General features: G+C 43.9%; 1 protein-coding gene across 6 annotated transcripts in view; it reads left to right on the top strand.

Moving 5' to 3' along the window:
• Window positions 1-25,353, top strand: part of LOC135919512 (citron Rho-interacting kinase-like) — a 134,292-nt gene that overhangs the window by 58,842 nt on the left and 50,097 nt on the right. For 3 of the 6 annotated variants that reach the window (XM_065453387.1, XM_065453386.1, XM_065453385.1), the window contains exons 16-23: window positions 293-369; window positions 2,538-2,670; window positions 3,744-3,971; window positions 7,365-7,418; window positions 14,080-14,151; window positions 21,152-21,268; window positions 23,113-23,222; window positions 24,955-25,038. In XM_065453387.1, coding sequence (XP_065309459.1) covers window positions 293-369; window positions 2,538-2,670; window positions 3,744-3,971; window positions 7,365-7,418; window positions 14,080-14,151; window positions 21,152-21,268; window positions 23,113-23,222; window positions 24,955-25,038 — 875 coding nt within the window. The remainder of the gene's footprint in view (window positions 1-292; window positions 370-2,537; window positions 2,671-3,743; window positions 3,972-7,364; window positions 7,419-14,079; window positions 14,152-21,151; window positions 21,269-23,112; window positions 23,223-24,954; window positions 25,039-25,353) is intronic. The other 3 variants (XM_065453388.1, XM_065453389.1, XM_065453390.1) reach the window with 3 other exon arrangements.

The raw sequence follows: 25,353 nt of genomic DNA, 5'->3' as shown, positions 1-25,353 counted from the left end.
TTGTGAACATTCATTTGCACTATGCTTCTGTGCAATATGATGCTAGGGTGCATGTTTTTGTGCGATTAATATATGGGACCATTCTTACTCATCTTTGCCTCTCTTAAGTAGCATTCTAGGCAAAATTTTCCAGTGTAGAAATGATGTGCGCACACAAGCACCCATACACAAAATTGAAAAAATAAATATAAAACATACATAGAAAGCTTCATTGATCCTAACAACAATACTTTGGACTTTGAAGCCCCTTTGTATGACTGAGTGCTCCCTTGATGGTTTTCCCTCCATATAGGAAGTCCAGGAGCTGACCAAGAAACCTGAAATCTCAGCTCCTGCAAATGCTGAAGTGAATGGTGTCAAGACAGCTACGTAAGCATTTTGTTCGAGTGTTCAGAGAAGTTGAGACCATAGTTCCCTCGGCATACAAAGCTGTTCTCTGCTTTGCCAGGCAGTTTTCTTCCTTCCTATTCTCTTTAGTTTTTGTCACAATTTCTAAAAAGCTATACAGCTCAGACCACTTATAACGTAACCGTTTATAGTGCAAGACTGAACACAATGCGGTCTTTTCTGACACCCATTTATCCTTTCACGGAACTCTATGTATATGCATGCCGCTTGTAGTAGAGCCACGCAAGGCAAGATAGTGGTGATAATGTGATTGCCGGAAAATCCTGCTATCAAGCGAGGCAGTGAGCGTGCTTCTCAACGAGGTGAAATGGCCAAGGGGAGAGCTATGAATGTGACATGGAGGAGGAGGAGGAGATGCGGAGAGCGAATGAACAAAAAACAGAGAAAAAGAAGAAAGAATGCAGTGGCAGCATATTCGTTTAGTAAGCACGTGGGAATTGCCTAGGTGATGAAGTCTTGCTCCAATTGCTTGTCAGCGGTGTGCGTTCGCACCAAAGGCTCTTTGGTGCGAACGCACACTTTGGTCTTTGGTCGCTCTTTGGTCGCTCTTTGGCCCACCAGCTAGGGTGCAGGAAGTAAATATAGTCGCCAGCTAATATTTTCAGCTGCGGATTGGGTCTCAAAAATGTCCTAATTATCGGACACGCCAGAAAAACAAGTTTCAGTGGTAAAGTCCATCGCTGCAGAAAAATCAGTCAAGGCCGCATTTGCATTTCACTTTCACCAATTGCATTGTGCGAAGTGCAGATATCACGTGGGCAACCTCACTCCACGACGCTGTCAGTTCAAACTGTGTTCGGCAAATTCATCAGTTCGTTGTCCACACGTGAGCCTTTGTGGTTCCTAGCAGTACACCAGCTTAAAAACTTTAGCTATATGCATTCACAGTAGTTGGCTGCTGATGGCCTGCAAACCCTGCTTCACGCTCGCTGTCGTCAGTTCAGCCTGTACATTTTATCTCACGCCAGATCTTTGTGTATTCATCTACGGATACAAACAAATCGAGGGGGAGCTTCCCGTGACGGCAAGACACCTATGCTTAACTAGCGCCGTCTTGTTGGGACTCTAAATGCTTCAGACTGGCTGTACAGCACTCGGGAAGTTGAGGAACCACCTCGCCAACAAAAGTGAGGGCACATCCTGGTCGTACGATTCGATTCTCAGAAACACACAGCTGCATGTTCTACATGTTTCGCACATACGCAGCCTTTGAAAATTGTTGTTTTGGTTATAGTACGGTACTGCTTGTAGTGGCAGAAATTCACAACTTCGGCGACTTACGTTGTAAGCGGTCTGTGCTGTAGTTAACTACCGATGACTTTTAATATAGCCTGTGCTGGCTGTTCACTCAGTGGCTACCTCAAGGCCAGCGTGTCATTTAAGAGTTAAGCTTGCTCACTGTCAAGCACAACCACTTCGCATTGGAAAATGGGAAGCGTGAACAACCACATATGGCTGAGAGGATGTTGTACAGTGCTCACGGAATGAAACGTGACACGGAGCATTTACGTAGTAGAACCCTGCATATGTGCAAAGTACGCGAGAGCACCATGTCATGTCGCAAGGAATTCGGTTACAAAAGGTGACGAGGACTCCGATGTAAGTGTACTCGCCAAAATTCCGTTGATGTGACACGAACTGCAGCCGGTGGAAACGAAAGTATGCGCATTACTTAGCCCTAAATTGACGCGTTTCATTCCGTGAGCACGGTACATCCTGCACCCTTTCTTCCATCCCTATATGTTGTCTTGCCTTTCCCTTTTTCTAGGGTAGCACATCTTTCGAGTTTCGAAAACCTCTTCTTGCTCATGTTTGTCTTGGCAGCATCCAGCTTTTGATAGCATGTGCCAAGGCATTTATTTATTTATTTATTACTTATTTGTTAATCAGACTGCATGCAAATGCAGTGCCTGAAAATGTTCCCGAGTTCTGTAGTGTGCATTGTTGTTGTTAGTACTTTTCTTTTCTTCATGCCATATTTTCTGAGGTATCAACCATTCTCTATCAAAACCAAGTTTACAAAATAAATTTTGCAAGCGTTTACCAGTGTCTTGCAATTATAGCTGAAAGCATTAAGCTATGCACTGCACCTTTGCAATGCATGCACTCGCACACACTGCATGGCACAGGTCATCGCTGGAGACCGAGCGCCAAGCCCTGCTGGAGTCCAGCAAGGCCTTGGAGGCTCAGCTGGCAAAGACGCGGGAATACCTCTCCACGAGCCGTGCCCGCTGCGGGGAGTTGCAAATGCAGCTGCGCAAGGTAAGGCAGAGTCGGCTGAGCCAACTTTTCATTGCGGCGCCTTTCTTCTCTGCTTATACACTCTGCATTGCGGCGCCTTTCTTCTCTGCTCTGCTTTCTTCTCTACGTATGCACATACGTCATTCAAGGATACTTCGCGACTTCCTGTTTACGGTGATGCCATGTTGGGTAACCTATAGGCCGATGCGCGCGCCTGTTGATAAGGGTCCCCAAGATGACGGAAGGTAGCGGAAGCAGATGACAGCAGCGGATCTGACGTCACGTGCATACTATGTATAGTTTGACAAATGGTTTGACGAAAAGGCATTGGTTTGACGCATTCGACTTGACTGCCGGCCGCGTGCTACTTCCATGCTTCTTCAGTCGTCATGAGTGCTCCAGGCCCACTAATCATTCGACGCTTGTTCACAGCAGCGTTCAAGGGGGCTGCCATCCTTTACGCCAAAGGAACAAATCACTGCGCAACGGGCCGCAAGTTCAATGTTTCTGAACAGGTGGTGCAAGAGTGGCGACTGCAGTGAAGCAAAATTTTCACCTGCGATGGCAAGTGAGGAATTTCCCATGTGCCGAAGTCTGGACACTTTCCGGAGCTGTGGCCAAGCTTGCGGCGTTTGTCGCTGAAATGTGTGATCGGTCCCTGCCAGTGAAGTGCGACATGGTCATGAAACAAGCCCGAATCTTCGCCTTTTAAGGACCTGCTCTGCCGTGAGTACGAGTGGCTGGCTGAAGAAGACGGCGAACTTATACCAACCGGACCTGTCAAAAGAGCCTCCCTGATGGCTACATGTAGTTGGGTGCATTCGGTATGGACTGCTGTTCCACAAGATGTGTGGTGCGGTTGTTTGCCAAATGGGGAATTTCGCTGGACGACGATGGCAGCGCTAGTGAAGACGAGTAGTCCAGTGATTGTGTCACCTACTAATAAATTTTCGTTATCGAATGCGCCCTCGGGTATGCTCCTTTTTTTCCCTGTCACGCGATAAAAGGGGGTCGACTTACATTCGAGTCGACTTACAATCGTGTAAATACGGTAGCTCTTGGCTGAGCCTTCCCTCCTTTCCCTTTGTCTGCAGAAGGAAGATGAGCTATCTGAGTGCCAGCTGGACAGCCGAATGGCCAAGCGAGAGGCCAAGCGGCTCGAGGAGAGTGAGCGGCTGGCACGTGAGCACCGAGACCATCTCCAGGAGGAGATGTCTGAGCTGCAGAAGCAGGCCGAGGAACTGAGAGCACGGGTGACACAGCTGGAGCTCTCTTTGGCACTCGCCGAGAAGGAGGCCACTTCTACTAAGCTGGCTCACGAGGTATTCTCGCTTTTCATTTGAGATGGCGCAACTGATCATGGGTAGAAGTGTCCTACAGGAAACAGGAGGTCTCAGGATGTAAAGGAATTGCAGTCAAACCTTGAGATGACAAACACAAACGCAGTCAACTTCTGTTAATTCGACCCTGACGGGACTGCTTAAATTGATCGAAATATCCAGCGAGTCAAATTAAACAAGATAAAAAAAAAGAGACTCCAGTACATACCACTGATTCATTCGGCAGTGTTTGCCCTATTTTAACACGCCCCCGAATCAAATGTGCACCCACTTTGTGTGTGTCCAAAATAGAAAATTGACGTAGGAATGACATTAAACCTCCTAAATGAAGCAGAAATTCAATGTGCACTTGATTTTTTAGCTAAAATACATTGCTGCACAATGGCAGCCGCCGGTTTCCTGAAGTCAGCTTCACCACACGCGTTGTGTAAAAGTTAGCTCCGCCGCAATACATCTTCGTTATGCGGTAAAGCGTACGGTTATTGCAAAGGCAGTATTGGTTTCGTGTCTGATTTCGCCATGCTGCTAATGTTCAGTCCAATTTCAGTCCAACAAAACCATAATCATACATTCTGAGCTGCGGTTATTGCTTAATCTTCGTAGGAAGTGCCGGAAACAGGCTTTTTGGATGAGAGATGATGTGTGATCAAAACATTCACACTAAGCTCTGCCAAGACATGCTCCCACTAAAGGAGTCACTATGGGAGTCTCTGGTGTCAGGCGCCTGCGTGCTGACTGATAAAGTTCGAATTATCTGGCGAAGGCCAAAATTAGGATAGAAATAATGAAAGTTCGGACCCATAGAAGTGCATGGGCGCTGCCAGAACCTTTGGTTGGGATTGAATGAACTGAAAAATCTAATTAATTGGAGTCAAATTAATGGATGTCAACTGTATAACGAATTGTTGGATATCATGAAGCAAATCTAAAATGCTTCTCACAGGTATCAATATAAAAGGTGTGCTCATAACGAATATCAAATATAACAAAGGTAATTTTTGTCTATAATGTTTGAGGCGACAGTCTCTGAGGTTTCCTCAAGCTGGTAATTAGTTTTAAAAATATTGCACTGTATTACTACTACTGCAGGCACGCAAGTTAAGTATATATGGTACATCAAAACAAAGAATAAATGTCCTCATAATGCGTAACCTTCGCATCAGGAACAAGTAAATGGAAACTTTTGCTGAACAGGCTAAAAACGAAGATTTCATGGCTCGCCCACTGTGGAATGACTGCACTATTTTTCCGCTGTTGCTTGGAAACTACGCCATTCATTGGCTGTAGTTGCAGTGCTTCAGCTGTTCATGTTTGCTTATGCAAAGAAGTGGGAGATGAAAGGCATGTATGCTGCATTGTGGACAAGACAGGGTTACTAAGAAAGATCTTTCACACGGTCCTTGCTGAGCATGCGAACAGCAAGACAAATAAATTCCAAACGGTATACAGTTGAACCTCACAATAATGAAATCGGCGGGGAACGCGAAAAAATTCGCTTTCGCGAGAATCTTGTGTTGCGAAATGAGACAGCACAGATAGGCAATGTGTTGCATAACGAAACTTTACTGTGAAAATTCCATTAGCCTGCTTTGGCAAGCTCGCTTGAGGATGTAGAACCGCATTGCCGACAGTACAAAGCGCAGCGTACACGTCGATCAGCAGTGGCAGCACTTCCGTGGAGCAGTATTCTTGGTCATTTGCTTTCCGAGATGCAATCACGTTTGCAAGATTTTGCATAACTCTGCACTGGGTGCAGACCAACAGCACTCCACGCATGCAGCAGCATTTCTCCAGCACACGCTGTCACCCCTAAGCGCTGACATGTCCGATGTCAATCGCGAAAGTGGTCTTATCGTATACCTGAAGGCAGTTGATCGAGATTTCGGCCCCTTCAAGCAAATCTACGTTTGACGCAGAATTCGCACTCTACGCCTGTTGGGTGGCACCGAAACAAGTGTTCTCGAAGCGAGGAATGCGCATTCCCAGACGATCGCTCAATCACGGCCCAATGCGTGGCACTCCATGCCGCGACTGCCATCTCAAGCGCCATGAACAATTCCATGTCGTTGGGATGTGCATTTCCTTGATTTTGCTGCATTTTTCTCACCAAGGGCACATTACGCACCGCACTAGGTGTGCAAAAACTGTCGGCACCTGTCGTTAACAACATCCATGCCGCTTTGAACTGGCTATCATCAAACATGATGCCGCCCATGACGTGTTTCCAGTGCATGAAGTCACTCCTGGCGCTTGGTTGTTTTCGTAAGCAAAAATGGCAGCACCCATGCAAGTGTAATGGGTTGGTATCCTATGCAATTTTAGTGCCTGCTTTTGGAGCCTGCTTTTGGAGCCTGCTAGCCTTGTGCGAGTAGGTAATATGTAGGGTTACGTTCCGGCAAATTTCATTGATGTAGAATTGTGGTACAGCAACATTTAATTGTCGGGAGGTACGAAATGCATTGAATCCTATGTGCGTTTACCATGCAAAAATATTTCATTGTTGCAAGAACTTCGTTATTGTTGGGTTTTGTTATTGCGGGTTTTAACTGTAGTGTGTGTCATCTAATTCAAATTAACAGGTGCATGTTGTAAAGTTGCCTGGCTTTATCTGCAGATTACTTGTATTATACTATGATTAGTGTGTTATATGGCCTCAGGGGTCAGTGACGCAGGGGTAAAGTGAGGGTAAAAGATGGCTTAGCTCGTGAACAAAATTTGGGAAGTGGAATGTATTTGAAATTGAACCTCTTCATTCCTAATAAAGATGGTAATTGGAAATCTTTATGCGTTCTCATATGTTCTCATGCTGTATAAAATTTTTACACGAACTGTGTGAATATATTACCTCAGCTTATGAACACAAGGCACATAGCATGATGACATGAGATGACCCGAGTGCGCCGTAAAAAAACTTGTGTAATCTTGTTCGAGGACTCGTGTATCGGGTTTTGGTGATAAGAATTAGGTTAGTTAGCCAGTTACATTTTTCTTTTCTCAGTCCAGGTTGCATACTCGATAATGCACAGGTTTGAATGGGCACTTCTTGTACAAAGCTCTGTATTGTTTTCGGATAAAGACATGTTTGTCAGGTGAACAGAAGCAGAAGCCAAAGCCAAGTGATATGAAAATTTTTTTCATCTCTCGCTAAAGGGAAGCATGTCGTTTCCATCATCATCCCCTATATGATTTTCTGAGTGTTCTCTTATTTTTGATTGTTTCCTTCGCTATGCTGTTTTGCTCATTTATTCTCACACCTTGGTTGTTTCTCTAACCTCAAAAGTGTGCCCCTGACTCCTTCTTTTGTATATGTTTTTTTTCTGTTTTTGTTCAACTCCTAAGTTTGGCATGACCTTGTGTTCCCCTCTCCCCTTGCAGACGGAAAGGGCAAAGCTGGAAGAACGCATTCAGATGCTGAGGGACAGTTGTGTCGTAGGTAGCACTTCGTATCGATTCACCACGCATGGCTTTGGCATGTTCCTGATTCTTGTTGCTTGCCCATTGTTGTCTGTGCCTCTGTTTACCCACTTTTCTATTTCTTGCATAGTTTTTTGAAGTAGAGGGTTTTTTTGTGCTGTTGAGAGATAGAAGAGGTTATTGCACACATTATGCTGTTTGAGGGGGCACTAAAGGTCAGTGTGGTTCATGTGTTATCACACTGATACATGGTGTGATGTCTGCGTATAACCAGTTGCTAGATATACATTATTAGATTGATGATCAACATTGGAGTATGAATCTACTCCACTTGCTCATACTGGTGGACCTGGAAAGATGGATGAACTTGCATTCATTGTGATTCATATACACCACACGCTTTTAATTTTGGCTCCACATTAGAGCAGCAGATTGATGAAATGGCAGTTTCGTTCACAGGGCACTTCCAGACCACTCCGGTATGCAAGTGCAGTCTGTAGACTACCTTACGTAAATGTAAAATTGTGGACTTGTTTAAAAACTGTTTTGCTCAAATTAGCATTTGCAGCCCTGTATAGCGTAGAAAGTCCCTCTCAGCTGCCGTTGTGGTACCCGCTTAACGATCAACCACTTGATGTGAGAATGTGGCCCAGTTAGTAGCTGTACAAGAATGAAGGTGACCTCTGTGAAGTGGGTGGTTTGAAGTTGCAAGCCTTTTCAAGCACTGTACAATGCACGAACTTGTAAAAACATTTGATATCAAATAGAAAGGGCAGGCCCACTTCAACGAATGGCAGCACTGGTGCTAGAAAAGTACATGCAATTATGCTATGCCCCATTTCATACTTAGCACACAATGTGGCAGATGCTACGCAAGTACTATTATTGCTGTTGTAGGAGTTTCACTTCATTCGTTTAGCATTGCAGTTGTTTTTGATCTACGATGGCATCTACAAAATAACTAATTCATATATTACAACTACAGTTTGTGGTCGTACGGTTACGTCAAAGCACATATTTGTTCCACCTCTGTGCAACTGCTGAGGTGCGTACTGTGTTTTGGTCTGGAGTGCAGTTGGTCTGCTGGGACTACTCATTGCCACTCTGCTCATTTGGTGATAAATATGTTAAGATCTGTGATATTCCGTGTAACAGTTGATGTAACAATTGCATCATATTTTGTGACACAAATATACAAGTGAGATTTAATGCTACATCAACCTACATCACGCCAGACGGGTCGTTCCATGCCAGATGAACCAACATATTTTTCGACCATCACTGATACAGCTGAAAAAATTTCCACAAGTCTGCTGAAGTTCAAAACTTGTTCTCCACGTTTATTTTTACTGCCAAAATATTTCTTGCATTTTGGTAAGAATTTATTGTTGTCCAGCCGAGATAGAGATCACCAATGAACATTTTTTTGCAAAGGTATGTTCTGTGATCCAGTCATTCAGATTGTGTGCAAGGCAAGCCAATGATACGATATGACTGCCAAAATTGTCAATTTTTGAAATACTTGTATTTGAATATTTTGGTTGCTTCTGGCCCTAGCTAAAGTGAGTAAAATTGCTAAATTTGGCTTTTTTTTTTAGAACTTAGAAATTTAGAAGGCAGAAACAAAGTATATAATGGTAGCCCAGTCAACATAGCGCAGGTGAAAAATATATACTGTGTCGAAGGTTTAGCAGATTGCATAAAAAAAAATTGCAAAGTTCTTTTTTTTTTTTCCAAAAAATTCAGCAGACCTGTGGAAATGTTTTCAGCCATATCGGCGATGGTTGAAAAAAAAAAAAAAACACTGGTTGATTTGGCATCAAATGACCCATGTCTAGGTCTTTCTTTCACAGATGACGCTCTGTTTTATTGATTGAGAGGAGAAAGGGAGCCGAGGGGCCCAATTTTTGTTAATTGCAACCATATGAAGCCAAGAAAGGCATGTGGGAAATCATTTGTTGTCTTAATTGAAATCTAAGATGAAGATGTTTGGTGTAAGGTGAATTGACAAGGTGGAGCAAAATGAAAGTGAACGAAAAACAGCAACTTGCTGCTGGTGGGAACCATATCCACATCCTTCACGAATGCAAGCAGTCCTTAGCATTTGTAGTATTGCCTTCTATGTGTGTAACAGAGTGTAGGCCTTATGAAAAAAATTATAGCAGAGACCATTGAAGATTATTGTCAATGTCAGCAATAGCTTTCTTGTGTGACCTGCTGCATAACCCCACACTATCCGTGAATTGTGAAGCTTTATCAGCACGTATGCAGACGCACGAAGGTGAAATCTCATTGCCAACCACAATGATACCGCAACAAAATACATCTTGTAATGCCAACACCCCAGCTGAAACTCTGCAGCAACCCCAACTATCCCTAGTATCCTGGGGCCGCAATCTGAAACGATCCACTTCAGTGATGCTATTACCTCGGTGATAGCTTGCAGTCAGGCGTGTGCTGATTGGTTGTTTTGGCAAAATCGGATGAGCCATGTCATGTGATTTTGCTCAACCAGCCAATCACTGCTCGCCTGATGGTCAACTATCGCCGAGGGGATAGTATCGCCGAAGTGGATCTTTTCGGAATGTGGCCTCTAGCTGCAACTTCGTCGCAATGGCCATCGATCAAGCAGCCAGGCATGACATAGAGGTGTCTGTTGTGGGTGAGGCACCATTGATTTAATATATTCGAGGCTACATGTGCCTGGTGTCACCTAGGCACATCCATTACAGGGGATTGGCAGAGAATGGCCGCATACGAATATCGCATACGCAGTGACGAAGTTGTCTGTTCGGGCACATACCCAGTGGGAAATACCCAGTGACACAAGTCGTCTAGTCAGGCGCATGCCTCGTGGCCCTTATTGTCTGCTGCGCAAGACAGCAGCAGCCAGCACATACCTAGTAGCCCAAGCAGACTCTCCTCTCATACGCAGCCAGAAACATGCAAACCGCAAGGTGGAAACAAGAGGGTGAAAAAAAAAGAACGTCTTTTTAAAATGAGAATTAGCTCTTTTCCTACCCTGGGGAAAATAGGTGTTTTCTGTAGGTTAAGCCAGATGTTTTTTTCTGGAGGAACTACTGCACTCATCATTTTAGGTAATGCTTAAACAAAAAGCACAATGAATGCACTTTTCATGCATGCTGGCTTTAGTAACGAGATGTATGTCATAAAAAAGTTATATATTGCTAGAATCAAAATTGGGGGGTTAACTTAACAAAGATTGTAGGGCACGCTTGTATCTACTAAGAAAAATATGTAACAAGAATTATGAGATATGCAAAATGTATTGCCATGTCATGGCACTATCTAAAAAAAAATTAAAGAATTACGGCGAACAGGTATTACGCTACAAATATTTAGCGGCAAGCACTACACTTGGGCGTGCTGGGCTGCAGCTGCCGATGTTTTGGGCTTGTTTGCATCGTTGTGACTCTCAGAGTCAAAGCCCGATAAAAATCGGTGTCCTCAGACTCTCTGATGCTTGATCCATCGATAACATCAGCTGCAGATGCAGCGGAATCACGAGATCTGCGATCTTTAGAAGCGCGTGCGCCGTTCAGGAGGCGGCCATTTTTGCTTTCTACTTTGAAGATCACAAAACTTCGGAGCACGTTCAAAAATTACCGCCTGGTGGGAAAAAAGTGAACTGCTTAGGAAACAAAAATATAGTTCTCCTCCTTCACGACTGATAATGCAGTGTGTCCGTGAGCAGCGTGGGAGGTCACGAAAGCGACGTTTCAAACCATCGTTAGCGGGCTAACGATGCTTGATGGGTGTGGTACAGAAAGATTTCATGTGTCAATCACAAACCCTGTGCTGGTAAACAGACTGCACCCGGCCCTGACGGAATACACTATCAAATGCTGTCCCACCTCTCTGAACCTGCCGTAGAGGCACTGTTAAGTTTCTTTAATAAGGTGTGGGTATCGGGTAAACTACCCGAAGCCTGGAAGAAGGCCATCATTGTTCCATTTTTAAAGCCCGAAAAACCACCAACCTCTCCGAGTAGTTACAGGCCCATAGCGCTCACCAGCTGCCTCGCAAAATCCTTTGAAAGTATAGTGAATATGAGATTAACCTTCGTGCTAGAAGCCCGTGAGCTTCTCGATGCCCATCAGTGCGGTTTCAAAAAGGCATGCTCCACAACAGACCACCTAGTTCGTCTTGAAAATACTGTCCGTGAAGCCTTTATACACAAACAACAATGTCTCGCTGTTTTCTTCGATTTAGAGAAAGCTTATGACACGACCTGGAGGTACGGAATTCTTCACGATTTGGCTGAACTTGGCATACGTGGCAGGATGCTGCACTGCCTAAAAGACTTCCTGTCAAACCGTTCATTCCATGTACGCCTCGGTTCAACCCTGTCGAGAAATTTCATTCAAGAAAATGGAGTGCCCCAAGGGAGTGTTTTAAGCACGACCCTCTTTGTTGTTAAAATGAATTCAGTTAGCAAAATAATTCCAAGGTCAATTATGTATTCAATCTATGTCGACGATCTTCAAATAGCTTGCACATCCTCAAACATAGCAACATGCGAAAGACAAGTGCAGTTAACAATAAATAAACTTTCAACGTGGGCCGACCGAAATGGTTTCCGGTTCTCCCCACAGAAAACAGTGGCCATCCTTTTTTCACTCAAACGTGGCCTACAGACAGATCCTAGACTATACCTGAACGAAGCGGAATTGCCGGTAAAAAGTGAACACAAATTTCTGGGCATCACTTTCGACAGAAAACTGACCTTCTTGCCGCACATAAAAAACCTGAAGAAGAAAACGTCCCAATCATTAAACATATTAAAGGTTCTTTCACATAAACGCTGGGGGGCTGATAGGACCTGCCTTTTACACATCTACCGCAGTATAGTTCGCTCTTGCCTCGATTACGGGTGCATAGTCTACAACTCAGCTCGACCGTCCTACCTGAAGCAATTAGATCCAGTTCATAACTCAGGTCTGCGCCTCGCAAGTGGGGCATACAGGACATCACCGATAAACAGCCTATATGTCGAATGTAACGAACCAGCCCTCGCAGATAGAAGAGCCATGCTCACATGTGCATATGTCCTAAAAACACGCTCACTACCAAAACATCTCTGCTACTCCATAGTTACGAAGTGCCCGTCTAAGCAGCTTTTCAACAACAAACCGAATGCGACGAGACCCCTTATTCTCAGATTTGAAGAAATTTGCCAGGAATTAGGTATTCTAGACACGCTGCCTGATGTTGCCCAGAGATCCGAACCACTACCACCTTGGCACACCTTTCCCAGTGTAGGTGACTACACACTGACACAATTTCGTAAAAAGCAAACTCCACGTGAACATATAATACAAGAATTTTTGGCGCTAGACAAAAAGTACGAAGAACACACAGCATTTTATACTGACGGTTCTAAAACACCACTTTACGTCGGAAGTGCTGTAGTGCAAGATAAATGGGAAAAGGTAGTCAGGTTGCCTCAGTGCGCGTCAATTTTCTCAGCCGAATGTCATGCCATTTCGGTGGCTGTATCAAAAATAGTCGAGATGAACATTCAAAACAGCATTATCTACACGGACTCGCTAAGTGCAATCACAGCACTGAAAGCCAGGAACGTAAGGGAACCTTTAATAGGAAATATAATCCATAACATAATAACTGCTCAAAAGCGAGGACACGAAATAAAGCTCTGTTGGGTACCAAGCCATCAAGGAATTAGAGGCAACGAGAGAGCTGACGCGTGCGCCGCTCAAGCCTGCCATAACGATATCAGTACTGTAAATATACCCTATGCAGATTGCATGAAGTTAGTAAAAAACAAGCTTAAAGAAAAATGGCAGCGTACATGGAATAGCGAAGAAAATAACAAACTACATTTAGTAAAACCTATTCTAGGAGAATGGAGATCATGCAGGCATCAGGAACGTTTTATTGAAGTAATTTTATGCCGCCTGCGCATCGGACACACCCACTTAACACACAACTTTCTACTGAAAAAACAAGACAAACCCTTATGTGAGAAATGTGGCATTGAACTCACTGTAAATCACATTTTATTCTCGTGCACACAACTCGAACGGCTAAGGAAAAAACATTTTACTGTATTTTATAATGAACACATTCCCTTCCATCCCAGTCTGCTTTTAGGAGATAACCCACTAGTAGAAACTTCATCTGTTTTTAGTTTTTTGAAAGACGCAGCGATCCTAAACGCAATATAATATATCACAGAATTACTAATTCTAAAATTTATTACCCGTTTTTTTGCATGCATCTTATGATGCACCTCACCCATTTTCTCAGTCCTGAGAAAAAGGCTGAGGTCTTCAATTGGTTTGTTGGGCTCCTCAGAGTCCTTGTCTGGACAAGGACCTCGATAAGGATACCCAATTTTTGAAATAATTTAGACCATGTGTTTGGCGCATGATAGCCTAAGTTGCTTATGCGCCATAAAACCCAATACAATACAATACAATACAATCACAAACCCTGTGTCACTTGCGAACTCTGCTGATCCTCTTCTGCTTGTGCTGTACAAATCTCTAGGTTCTCCTTTCTTATGCATTGTCTTTTCCTTGGCTGCATGTTGGAGATCACTTGCTTCAGGTCTCTACATTTGGTAGATGCTCTGTGCTGCTTTTATGACCTTTGTGGTGGTGTTTCTGGGATCCACTTTCCCACTTTGCAGTCGACAAAAGATCTGGAAGCCAAGTGTGTCTCAAAGGCTGATGAATGCCGGGAGCTGACTGTGAAATGCAAGGTATGTGGTGCAGTATGCCCTGTCTCACAGAGAAGTAATCAAGTCCTAACGTTGAAAAGTTGTTATCGTTAATCGTGTTGCCTGAAATGATTGTTCTCGTGTAATTTCAATGCCTTCTTGCCACAACGAGCTCATCTAGTTGTGATTTTGTAATTACACCCTCCCAATCTGTGGACTTTCTCAAAGAGCCATATTATGTCACAATATACCATTGTTGCTGTTAACGCCATTGCCGACAACGGTGAATTCTCTAAATGAAAAAAATTCCATGGCCAGTTAAAAGCAAATGCGAGAGAATTGCATTAGCATTACGTCGCACCTCTTTGAGGTCCCGAATCCATGATTTAAGCTGCATCCACCGCATTACATAGTGTTGTTCAGGAGCTCACTTGACACATGTCCCGCCTCTTCAAGGAGCAAAGTGCAACTGATGGGGGACCGGAGCAGACCACCGTCAGTTGCAGTATATATATATTGTGCAACTGTGTGTGGGAGAGTGTGTGTGTGCATGTGACACACACACGCACAGTAGAACATATACAGTAGAAGCTGGCCCATACCTTTCTTTAAAAAATGTGATCAAAAACGTACGAACCAGGAAAATGAGGATCCGAAGTAACTAAAAAAATTGACAAACTCAACTGTAGTTGACATCTGTGTAATGTGAAGCGTTGCACAAATTGTTGCTGCATGAGGCACGAGACACCGATGCACATCGAGCTGGTAGGGCTTTGGCGGCCTGAGATGCATTTCTTGTTTTTCTATTATGTAGTGTTTTAAGACGAAACGAAATTGATCTGGTGGGCCGAATGCCAGTGGAGGACGACGTGACACCCACATTGCGCTGCTGGCAGCAGGGAACAGCAGCACACTTGTATTATCGCCTACTAAAAACGTGCAGTACACTTCTAACGGCACTAAGCCTCACGCGCTGTGAAACAGATAGGTGGAGATGCTTGTGGCAATAGGGTTGGTCGCAATAATAGCTAGGAATGCGCCGTACGATGACCCAGGAGGTAATTTGCTGGTACGGGAATGAGAAACCGAGTGCGCACCAGTGTTTTCGCATGAGACGGCCGGGCGAGTATTGCGGTGAAGCTGTCACGGCAGACGGCTACCGTTCTAGATTGCGCACACCTTGTGCATTTTCTTGTTTACACAGAATCTAGCGGCCCAAAAAACAGTGTCATACAGTCACAGTTTAGTGATGTACTGAACATCGGTGCTGAAACATCGTGTTTTCCGGTAACAAATAAACCGTAAAAAGATATGCATAACTGTATTGGGTCATTTTTTTTTTTCTATTGTGAATGTTGGCGCGATTTAACGATAACGCACTAAATCACGGCACCGAACTGCAGGAAGCTTTAGTGAACATCGAGGCAACTAGGCCTAACAACAGCATAAAACAACTAAGGCTGCCAGCAATTGGCATGTGAGAGCTCTGGTGAGAGGCTTCGAGATACTCAAAATGGCAGCAATGGTGCCTTCGATTAAGGCCATTTCAGATGTGTAGACACAGAAAAAGAATCAGAAAAATCAAATGGTGAAGGTTTTCAGTGTCCAAATTATCAGGCATATCTGAATATCGCTGGTTGACTGTAGTTGCTTTGCTCAACAACGGGATTTAGTCAAGTTATCAATTGCAGATTCAAACAGTGAGAAAGTAAATGTGAGTCAGCAATTACCTTTTCTAATTCATAAAATCTAATTCATTAAGAACGATGATGATACAATGCAGTCTACATTGTGTAAAAAATACACACAAAGAAACAGTTTTCTTTGCACGCAACAAGTGATTAAAAAAGTTGGTGCATGTTCAAGACAAAGTGGGCTTGTTATAGCTAAAAAGTGACGATCGCTCATGGTAAGCTGAGGTCTTCAAGATCCATTAAAGGGCCCCCAAACCACCCCGAAGCCAATTATTCTTTGTATAGTGGCACTTGTGTAGGAGTTTGCAATGAACATGCCACCGCAAGACTTTTTTTTCTAAACGATGCCATAAAAGCAGTTACAGGTGTTTAAGGACCAAAGAAGTGGCCACCGCTTATTTCTCCCTCTCTTTTGGTACTATCCTCTCAAGTTGTCTCTTCTCCCCACTGAGTACTCCTCTAAACTCCTCAAAATGGCACACGGACACATCATTACCAACATCACATTTGTGCATTTTTATTTTTGTTTCAAAACACTGTCCCCATCCGGTTACCACGATTCCGTGTTTTTCGGCTGCCCACTGTTGCTGGCATGTTGGCCCATGCCCCATGCTCCTGTGAAGCAGTGCCATGATGGACCCTGTGTTGTGAATGATATGTAATCACTGCTTGTTCTGTTTACAATACATTCTTAGAAGCCTGACAACCCACCACACAAATAGAAAAGAGAAAGTGCAAGCAAACAGACAGAGGAGGCCCCGTTACCCACAGGCACATTGTCAGGCCCGCAACATGATACCGTATCGGTCCGGAAAAGGACTTGCATTATGCGTTTCTTTTAATGAGAATCATTCTTTTCCTAATTCCTGGCACTTTGCGCTAGGTAGGTTTCTGTCCCACATCACTTTAGGGAAAATAAGGTAATGTGTGGCCAATGTGGGAATAGAGTTTCTGCCATCAAGCATAGCGGCTGGGTGCTCTAACCATTAGGCCAGAATCGCATACATGCTTCCCTCATTCAAAGGCCAGCCAGCTCTTTTAAATGCTCAACACGCGCATCTCGTGCCATATTGTCTTCTGTCCTTGTAACTGCTCGTGCCTTGAGGCACCGTTTTAGACTGCACTGTCTCGGTGCATGCGCCCTGTGTCAGTTCGTCGTCGTTAGATACGGGACCTTTCCCTGAGCCTCCTTCGAGTTCACCAGGCCACATCAAATCGCGTCATACCCAATTCCATCACACCCCATCTGCCTCTTGTAACGGCAGTTGCAGACCGGGAAGGCAATACCGCAGACAAGTAATCCCTCGGACAATTGGAGCCCAAGGAGCGACCCTCTGCGCCGGGTGCGACCTACATTCGCACGGGCGCCTGCCATTGGCCAAAAATGACGCCACCTGAGCGGGCTTGCCGATAGGCCGAACGTGACGTGGCTTCGAGACACCGAAGGGGTTAAAAGCCAGAGACCCGGAGCAGCAAGAAAGCATTCCTTCATTCTTCTCTTTCGAGCTTCTTGCCACGGGCCGCAGCGTCCAAGTTGCTGCCGGCTTGTAATGACAACTCTATGACTGTTAATTTCTTTGTACTCTCACTGTAAATAATGTAAATAAACCTCCAGTTTTCATCTCAAAGTCCTCCTCAACCTCGGCCAACTCCCGCACCCAACGGCAAGGTCCAAAAATCTGGGGTACAGCAATTGGGACTGTCCTCCAGGTCCAACATCGTATTCTTTCCTTCCGACAGCTCACACTTTGAGGCACCATATTAGACTGCGCGACATCCAGGGCAAGCCCACTTTGCCCGTTACTTTCTTCGTAGCAACTTGCACTACATAGAAGCTGCTCAACTTTGTAGAGACTTAATCATCTAAGTTAATTATGGTTTAACATTTCTTCACCGAAGTAGAAATGCCGTTGTCATTTTAACATAGACCACGCAGAAAGCCATATGTACATACAATTGTATAACATGTAGTAGCTGATAACATCGCAGTCCATGCTTCTCTCACTTATGCTCGTCCGCTAAGTATGTAAAACCCAGCAATCGCAATGTCCTAGGCTTGTGTCAAATGGCTGGTGCAGAAATCATGCCATTGCTGCCTTGTCTTTAATGTGGTTGTCATCATGCTGCTTTTGTCGCACACACACATACACACACAACTACTTGATTTACAGGGCCACATAGGTCCACCTGGTATTGTTTTTTGGAATTCCAAACAATGCTGGATAGCCAAGTACCTGCAAAATGCTTTGCATAACATAGATCCTCACAGCGCACGGGACAGTGCACAATTTCTTTTTAAATTTTCTTTACTTTTTAAATGTGTACTTGAAACACAAGCGTTGAGGTAGTGCGAATCGCAAACCGAAATGTTCAACATGTGTGCACACAAGCAAACAACCAAATTTGGAAGAGCACGCGTACGACTGCATCAACTGCATGGAGGCACGCTTCCAGACAAACAAGAAGTCGTACGTTATCGTAGGCTAACCAGTCAACAGCGTTCACCCTGTCAACATCACAATACACAGAGAGGAACCAAAAACGCTAGAAGAGGAGAATATAATTGTTTTTTGCATTTGTGGCAAGTCCGCGCTGCGTAGCTTTCCCACATCCACCAAAGGTGGTCATCACGGCTTTGTGTATACAGTGTTTGTGTTTATTTGAAAGGGGTGAAAAGAATGTCAGGGGTTGTTTAGGGGCCCCTTAGGGGGTTGGATCCCATTACTTGGTTGAATTTTTACGATATATTTGTTTGCCTGGCATCTCATCATCAACTAGCTTGTCCATTATAAATTAATGTGACTGTGGCTTTGAAATTAGAAAGCCCGGTTTATCCCTTCCCTGTTTTTGGAGATGTTGAATAGTGTACAAAGGGAGCTTTCCCACACTGATGGTGCTTCACTTGCTGATTTCTCTTTGCCCTCACCTGACAACCCTCCTCCATGCCAACCTTCTTACGACTGTGAGCAGCTACTGTATGCCACAGCCTTGGTTTTGATGTTTTACTACTACATTTTTGTCTAGCATTGCTCTGCCTCCTGTCATGTTTTGCTTGATTGAACAGTGGAGGCATGATTTTATTTCTCCGTCTCAGAAACTTCCTTGGATTTCAATTTTTTTTTTCCCTTTCGTGTGCTTGACTGCTTTTATGCTGGTCTTGCATGGTGTGCATTTGCAGGTATGGTGCTTATCTCCTGCGTGAAATTAAAATTTTTCTCTTTCTGCAGTTTTATTTTCATGTAAAATGCCAAAACGTAATTCATACAAACATAAAAGCAGTAGCAGATCTCTAAATTGATCTACAGAGCGCGAGATCTCCCCTTACAACGGGAAATTAATACTATGATGTGAACAAAAGCACATAGTGGGAAAGAAGAACATCGTGCACAGACAGATGCAATTACTGCGACATCGAAGTAAGGAACGACAGATGATGGTAAGCACTGGTAATACAGAAATACATGTATCTATGTATTCAACGAAAGGGAACATCGTTCGTTTCGTTTGAGATCATTTGATGGCATCTTCCTTTATACCTACAGACAATGAATTCCTTTATGATGCCATTGTAAAATTTTTTGTAATCTTGTTGCGATCAGCGGTTGCAGGCTTTGGTAGCAAGAAGCAACATAATTTTTATAAGCCCACAGTTCCCTTGAAAGGGACATTGCATACTTACGATACAAATCCGACTTATTGAGTATATAACAGTAACTTTGAAGAGGTATACTGTCAAACCAGACAAATTAGTTTAGTCATTTTCATCACGCATTGTGGCTACAGAGCAGAATGCTAAGTTGCTCTGTGCTAAGTTTAATGCTAAGAATGCTAAGTTGCTCAGTCAAAAGTGCTCTTCATGCTGTCGTACTATCAGTCCAAAGCACAATCCTTTTGGATAAGTGGTTAAATACTGGGAATGGATAACAGCACGTGTCGTGGAGATGATGCTATCGCTTGCTGCTATTTTTGTAGCTCGTTTATTGGCCACGTGGTTTGTGCAGTGGTGCCTGGTAAGCCTGTTCTTGTGCCTGGAAAATACAGCGCGCACACACCTATATTTTGGAAACCGTGCAGGTTATTGTGTGCTGAACAGGAGATGCAGCTCGCAGTTTTGTACACTTTTTGTAGCCATATACACACAGAGTAGATTAGCTATGCATTATATATATGTCAATTCAGTATGCAAATATACATGCATACAATTTCTGAGTAGTTAACTGTGGTGCTCCCTACTTTTATATAGGCCAGCATTCTTGATGTCGGCCTTGAAAAGAACTTTACGGAGCTGCACTATTTTTTACGATATATATTTATGTACCCAAATGGTGCCTTTTTGATTTTGCTTTGGTTGTTGTGCATGTTCTTGAATATTCCTTATAGTGAATTGAAACACAAGTGGTCTTTAGTTCCGGTCATATTTTGTGGCATGAAGTTAAAATGCTTGCAGCCTGAGCATTGAAGACGGTGTCCATAGTGTACATTTTTTTATCATTTCTGGTATTCTTTAAATTCTTTTTTGCTGGTGCCATCAGAGCTCTTGCTTAGGAGCCCCATTTTAAGATGTTTGAGCAAGGAAATGTTGTGGATCCATGTAAGCAATTTATTGGGCAGGTGATTGCCTACAAACATGCTCAGATGTCATAAAGCTTACCATCAAAAATGACATAGAGGTGTTATCAAAGCCAATGCAGCTGTATATGGGAGTTTTCGAACCCTTCAGAAGTCCTACAGGTCTGGTTTGAGAATGCCAGGAATCTACCCAAAACTTTGCAAACTCGTCCCTATATATCTGGTTCCATTTATTTGCTATATATGTGAATATTTTTGGGCACTTCACTATATCTGAGCTTAGTACTTTCTGCGCCAGATCCACCATGTACGATCACGCCACCACTGCAGTCACATGAAAATCATGGAATTTCCCTATGCAGCTTTGGTGTAAAAAAAGAATCTCGTCTCGTGAACCAAAAACGTCAGAAAACTTATGGCATCAGTTATATTAAATACATATGTATGCAAAGAGAGCTCTGAAAAACCAGCATCATTTATTATCCACATAATCTTTATGCGTACGTTTGTGTGTTATACTGTGCATTGGTTCTGAGCCGTTTACGAAACTTAAAATCGTTTCTCTGGTTTGGAATGACACGGGTTGCTGTAGTGCCTGCTCGTCCTTCGCTGTGCGCCCCCGTCCTCTTGTAGTATTTGTTTCTTTCGTTTTTTTCATTTGGTTTTGCATGCCTTCTTGTTTTCATACTCCCACTCCTCCATCCCCTTCTACCCGTTTTTTTTTTTTTTTCCTGACCTCCATCCCAACCCTATGACAACCGCGGCCTCGAACGAGACAGGTGCTGCAACTGGAAGCGCAGCGTGAGGCTGAGGTGCGCACGCAGGTGCTAAACAGCTCAAAAGAGCTCGAAGAGGAGCTCAAGAAAGAACAGGCCAAGTCGGACAAGCTGCTCAAGGTGAGGCATGAAATTCACTCTACCCCTGTCACACAAGCTTACGTGAGGACAGTTTTACATTAATGAGTGCGCTGTCAAGGAAATCTATAGGAAATTGAGACCTCATCGAAGCACAAGCGCTTCCAGCATAGCTACTAAGCTGTGACAATCGGTGCCGTCCTATCACTGCCCTTACGGAACACATCATGGTGCTTAATAACTGTGTCATACGAGCGTGTTCCAGTGGCTAATATAGAGGCAATGACCATTGAAAGTTTCAAACTCTCTGAAAACGTTCAAGAGTGGTCGAACGAGGGATTTCAGTGGAGCCAAAGTTTCGGCAGGTGGACTTGCCTTTATCAGTGTCATTGCCCTAATGAATACAAGTCCTCTTGACGAAACGTTTGCTTCAGCCTGACTGTTGTCCGACTGGGCTGACTGTTGTCACTTCAAGTCTACCTCTTCCTGCGATTCTCATGTTAAACTCTATAGAATGCAGAGGAGATGTGCCATCACCATGTGTCAAACTCATTGAGCGTTGTGACATTTCAGGCGCCTGACACCAAGCTTTCGTGGCCACAGCCGTTGACAGTGACAGTTCTGTGTGCTTAAAAGCAGCAGATGGTGAAATTTGATTTGACAAATAATTTATATGGGGTGTCTAAGCATGGACATTAGGGATTCCCGACTACATAAGCCAGGATATTGAATCGTTGTGCTTGAAATAAACTTGAAATGTATTTTCCTCACGCCATCTTTGAAAATAACACTCGGAATCTCACTTGATAATGATGACAATGACAGTATGGACTTTGTTGACATGGCCTAGTGTGTATGTGGCTAGCAGACAAATACTCCAACTGCCAGTGCAGCTTTCTTGCATGCTGAGAGGTCATCGTCATCTGTGATTACCTCAGTATAGGCTTAAGCTTTTTACATAGCAGTGTACAGGATATTGATTTCAAATCAATAAGCCACAATGTCAGTTATCATTCATCACATTGAAAAAAGGGCACATTCTGTGATACTGTGTCCAGAGCTACTCATTAAAGTAGAGCAAGCAAAAATGTGGCATCAGAATTTTTTTAAATGATGACCTGATAGTTACACATAATGTAATTATATTTTTATCCTGTATCAACACAATGAAGGCTGTGGGTGCTACATGAAAACCTATGCTGTTTAGTGTTGCTGGATGTGGGACAGCTTTATGTATGTGAGACATGGTGAGATTCATTCTGTAGCAGGCTTATTATGTTCTGGTGTTTTAAAGTGAAGCTCTGTTAACTTCTTTCTATGCTTTGGAGGTACCTATCCATACATCCATACAAATTTCCCTCATACAAGCCAGTGCTTGGAGATGCTTGGTACGTTAGCTGACCATAACAACAAGTTATTTATAAAAAGTGAATACGCCCATCTTCTAGCGCACTTTTCTAGTGATGAAGATAGATGTTACGGCTGCATTCGTTGCCAAAATTAGCTGCAATTCTGTGACCATACTGTGGCGCATTTCTACAAGGTCAAGCGTGTTGTCTCGTGTCTTGTGATTGAACGTGTTTTAATGCTGAATAAAACCTTGGCTTGCTCTGGAAGGTCTACAATGGTGGCTGAAGGATGCGTTTGTCACTGAAATCTGCAAACGCTTCTAGCCATACTACAACACATCTCTTTGTGGACACCAGTTATGCAGATGTGGTGTCCACAGCTACATCTTTTCTTCTTGTGGGGGGGGGGGGGGGGTGTCAGTATGTAAAGGAGAATGAGTGCTGCTTGGTGGTTCTCAGGCTTATTATGTAAGGTTTCACTCGCCTGTCAGACCTTTAAGTAAAATACTGCACATACTTTTCCGGCTCTTTTTGCAGACGCTTGAAGTGCTCAAGGAAACCTGTGAGGAGTTGGACAAGCAGGTGGTCGGCTATGAAAGGGAGTTGGCTGAGGCTGACAGAAAGAATGACGAGTACAAAGCTCAATGGTGACTGCTCTTTCCATTGCCCCTCAATTTGTTCATTAATGCACCACCTGAGAGGTGCATAGCTGCCACTGAGAGCAACTTTTAAAAATGTGTCACGTTTATGCCCCTGTTCTACTAGTGTTGAAGAGATGGGTTTCTTGTCTTGCAAATGTTATCAATTTGTCTTGGTAGGTGCTCCTACAGCTGACCTTGAACTTGAATTCCATTGAGAATTAATTCTGAAGCATGCCTGGCTGCTGCTTCATTGCACGTAAGGGTGAATTGGCGTTCTCTGTTCACCCCCTGCTGCAGAAATGATAGTTGTTGGCGAAACTTTAAAGTGCCATAACGTCCTGCAGGAATGCTTTACAGCAAAGGGAATTTGTTGACGCTACTACAAGTCTTCTGCCCACATGCCACATAGAGCATTTTCAGCAGGCTGTGTACAAAAGGTTACATAAGCTGTGGAGACATCCACACTTCTGTCTAGAACGGGGAAGCAGCACATTACAGTGCAAAGAAACGTATAGGTGGGCACTGCTGGCCATTTTGGGAGACAATGCTCATGAACAAAAGAAGCCAAAAGGACTTGTATGACACACAGTACAGAGCCTGATACATTGCATCTCATAGCTGTTGTGTTACTTCTCTTTCTCTTTCTCCCATGGTGTGCCACCTCTCTTTCTCCCAAGGGCTGGAGCGCTCTGCTGCAGAGTGCTCGAGCACTGGAGACCGAAATGTGGAGAGAAAGAGAAAATACTTACAGAAAGGCAGAGAGGTGGGCCTGAGCTATAGCTTGCTCTGGCCTGCTACTCTATGCTGGGCCTAGTGAAAACACTTCATCCGTAGGGCATCCGAATCATGTCCCATTGTCGGTGCACAAATTCGTACACAAATAGGTCATCTGCCGGGCACCCAGTTTTGGACATCTTACCACGAATGTCTCACGGTTGTCTTATATGGACCTTTTTCGCCATACGTGGTGGGTATGTTCTCAAGTTGAAACTTTGTCTTTGAGTTTCCTCGTAAGAGAATTATGTTTTCTCTCAAGCTCGAATTACAATGCGAAAACATCATGTCTTCAGCTTGTGTGTACGTCATACTTTACAAATTTTGCGGCACAAATTACTTTGAGAACTTTGGTTAGTTCAATAAGCCACTTGTGCTTGGCGAAAGGCCTAGAATTTTGTGCACACGTAATGTGTGCACAAAATGTATCTGTTCTTGATGCATGGGTGCTCTACCCATTGTACCTGTCCCACAGCGTGGGGTGCGACCGTAAAAGACATTATGACAAACGCTGTGCAAGAGGCACTGGCATATGTCCGCAGCATGTCCCCATGATGTCCCTTGCAGACGTGTAAGGGGTGTCCGCAGGGCACGGAAAATGCAGCCAAATGGTCATGTGAGGGTAACGCGAGGTCATCCACGGGACGTATTGTACATATTCCTAGGATATCCATGCCCTGGCAGTGGGTGTCCATGGAATATTCATAGGATTTCATTGTTGTCACTGGAGAGAAAAAGCTAGGAAAAGAAATTATGATGATGTCGATGATGATGACAGAAATGTGTAAGTCTGTATCACAACTGAGCATTGCCCCTAACAGCAGTGAAGACTAGCATGGTGATAGGAAATGGGGCCACCTATGAATTTTCTTCACAACGTTGAGAGTGATCGCTCCAGGTAGTGACTCCAGGAGCATAGCATCGCCAGTATGCACAGTCTTGCTAACTGTTGGCTTTGTGGCAGGGCGGCGCACAAGGAAACCGTGGACAAGCTCAACAAGAAGATCTTTGAGCTCAAGGAGTCCCTGTTGCTGGCGAAGACTAGCAAGTACGTCTCCCATCACTTGAAACTTCTCTACTTAAGCTCTCTCATAAATTTTTTTCTTGCCAGCATTTGCCAGGCTTTGGTGGCTAGTGTGGGAGCTGTGCTTTAGCTGATTCTTATGCAGAGTTTCTGAATTTGACTTGGCTCATGTGAGAGATTCAGCTTCTTGCAGAACAGAACGCATCTCGCACACTGAATTCAGAATTTAAATGCAGAGGCATCTTCAAAACTTATCCTTTATCGGCATGAGTAGCTGCAAACATTTCACAGCATTTGCAAAACACACAATGAAGATGTATGTGGTAGTACTTGACAGAT

The sequence above is a fragment of the Dermacentor albipictus genome, chromosome 2 (assembly GCF_038994185.2).
Source record: "Dermacentor albipictus isolate Rhodes 1998 colony chromosome 2, USDA_Dalb.pri_finalv2, whole genome shotgun sequence".
In the NCBI taxonomy this organism is placed as follows: domain Eukaryota; kingdom Metazoa; phylum Arthropoda; class Arachnida; order Ixodida; family Ixodidae; genus Dermacentor; species Dermacentor albipictus.
This window is presented reverse-complemented; position numbering and strand designations above follow the sequence as displayed.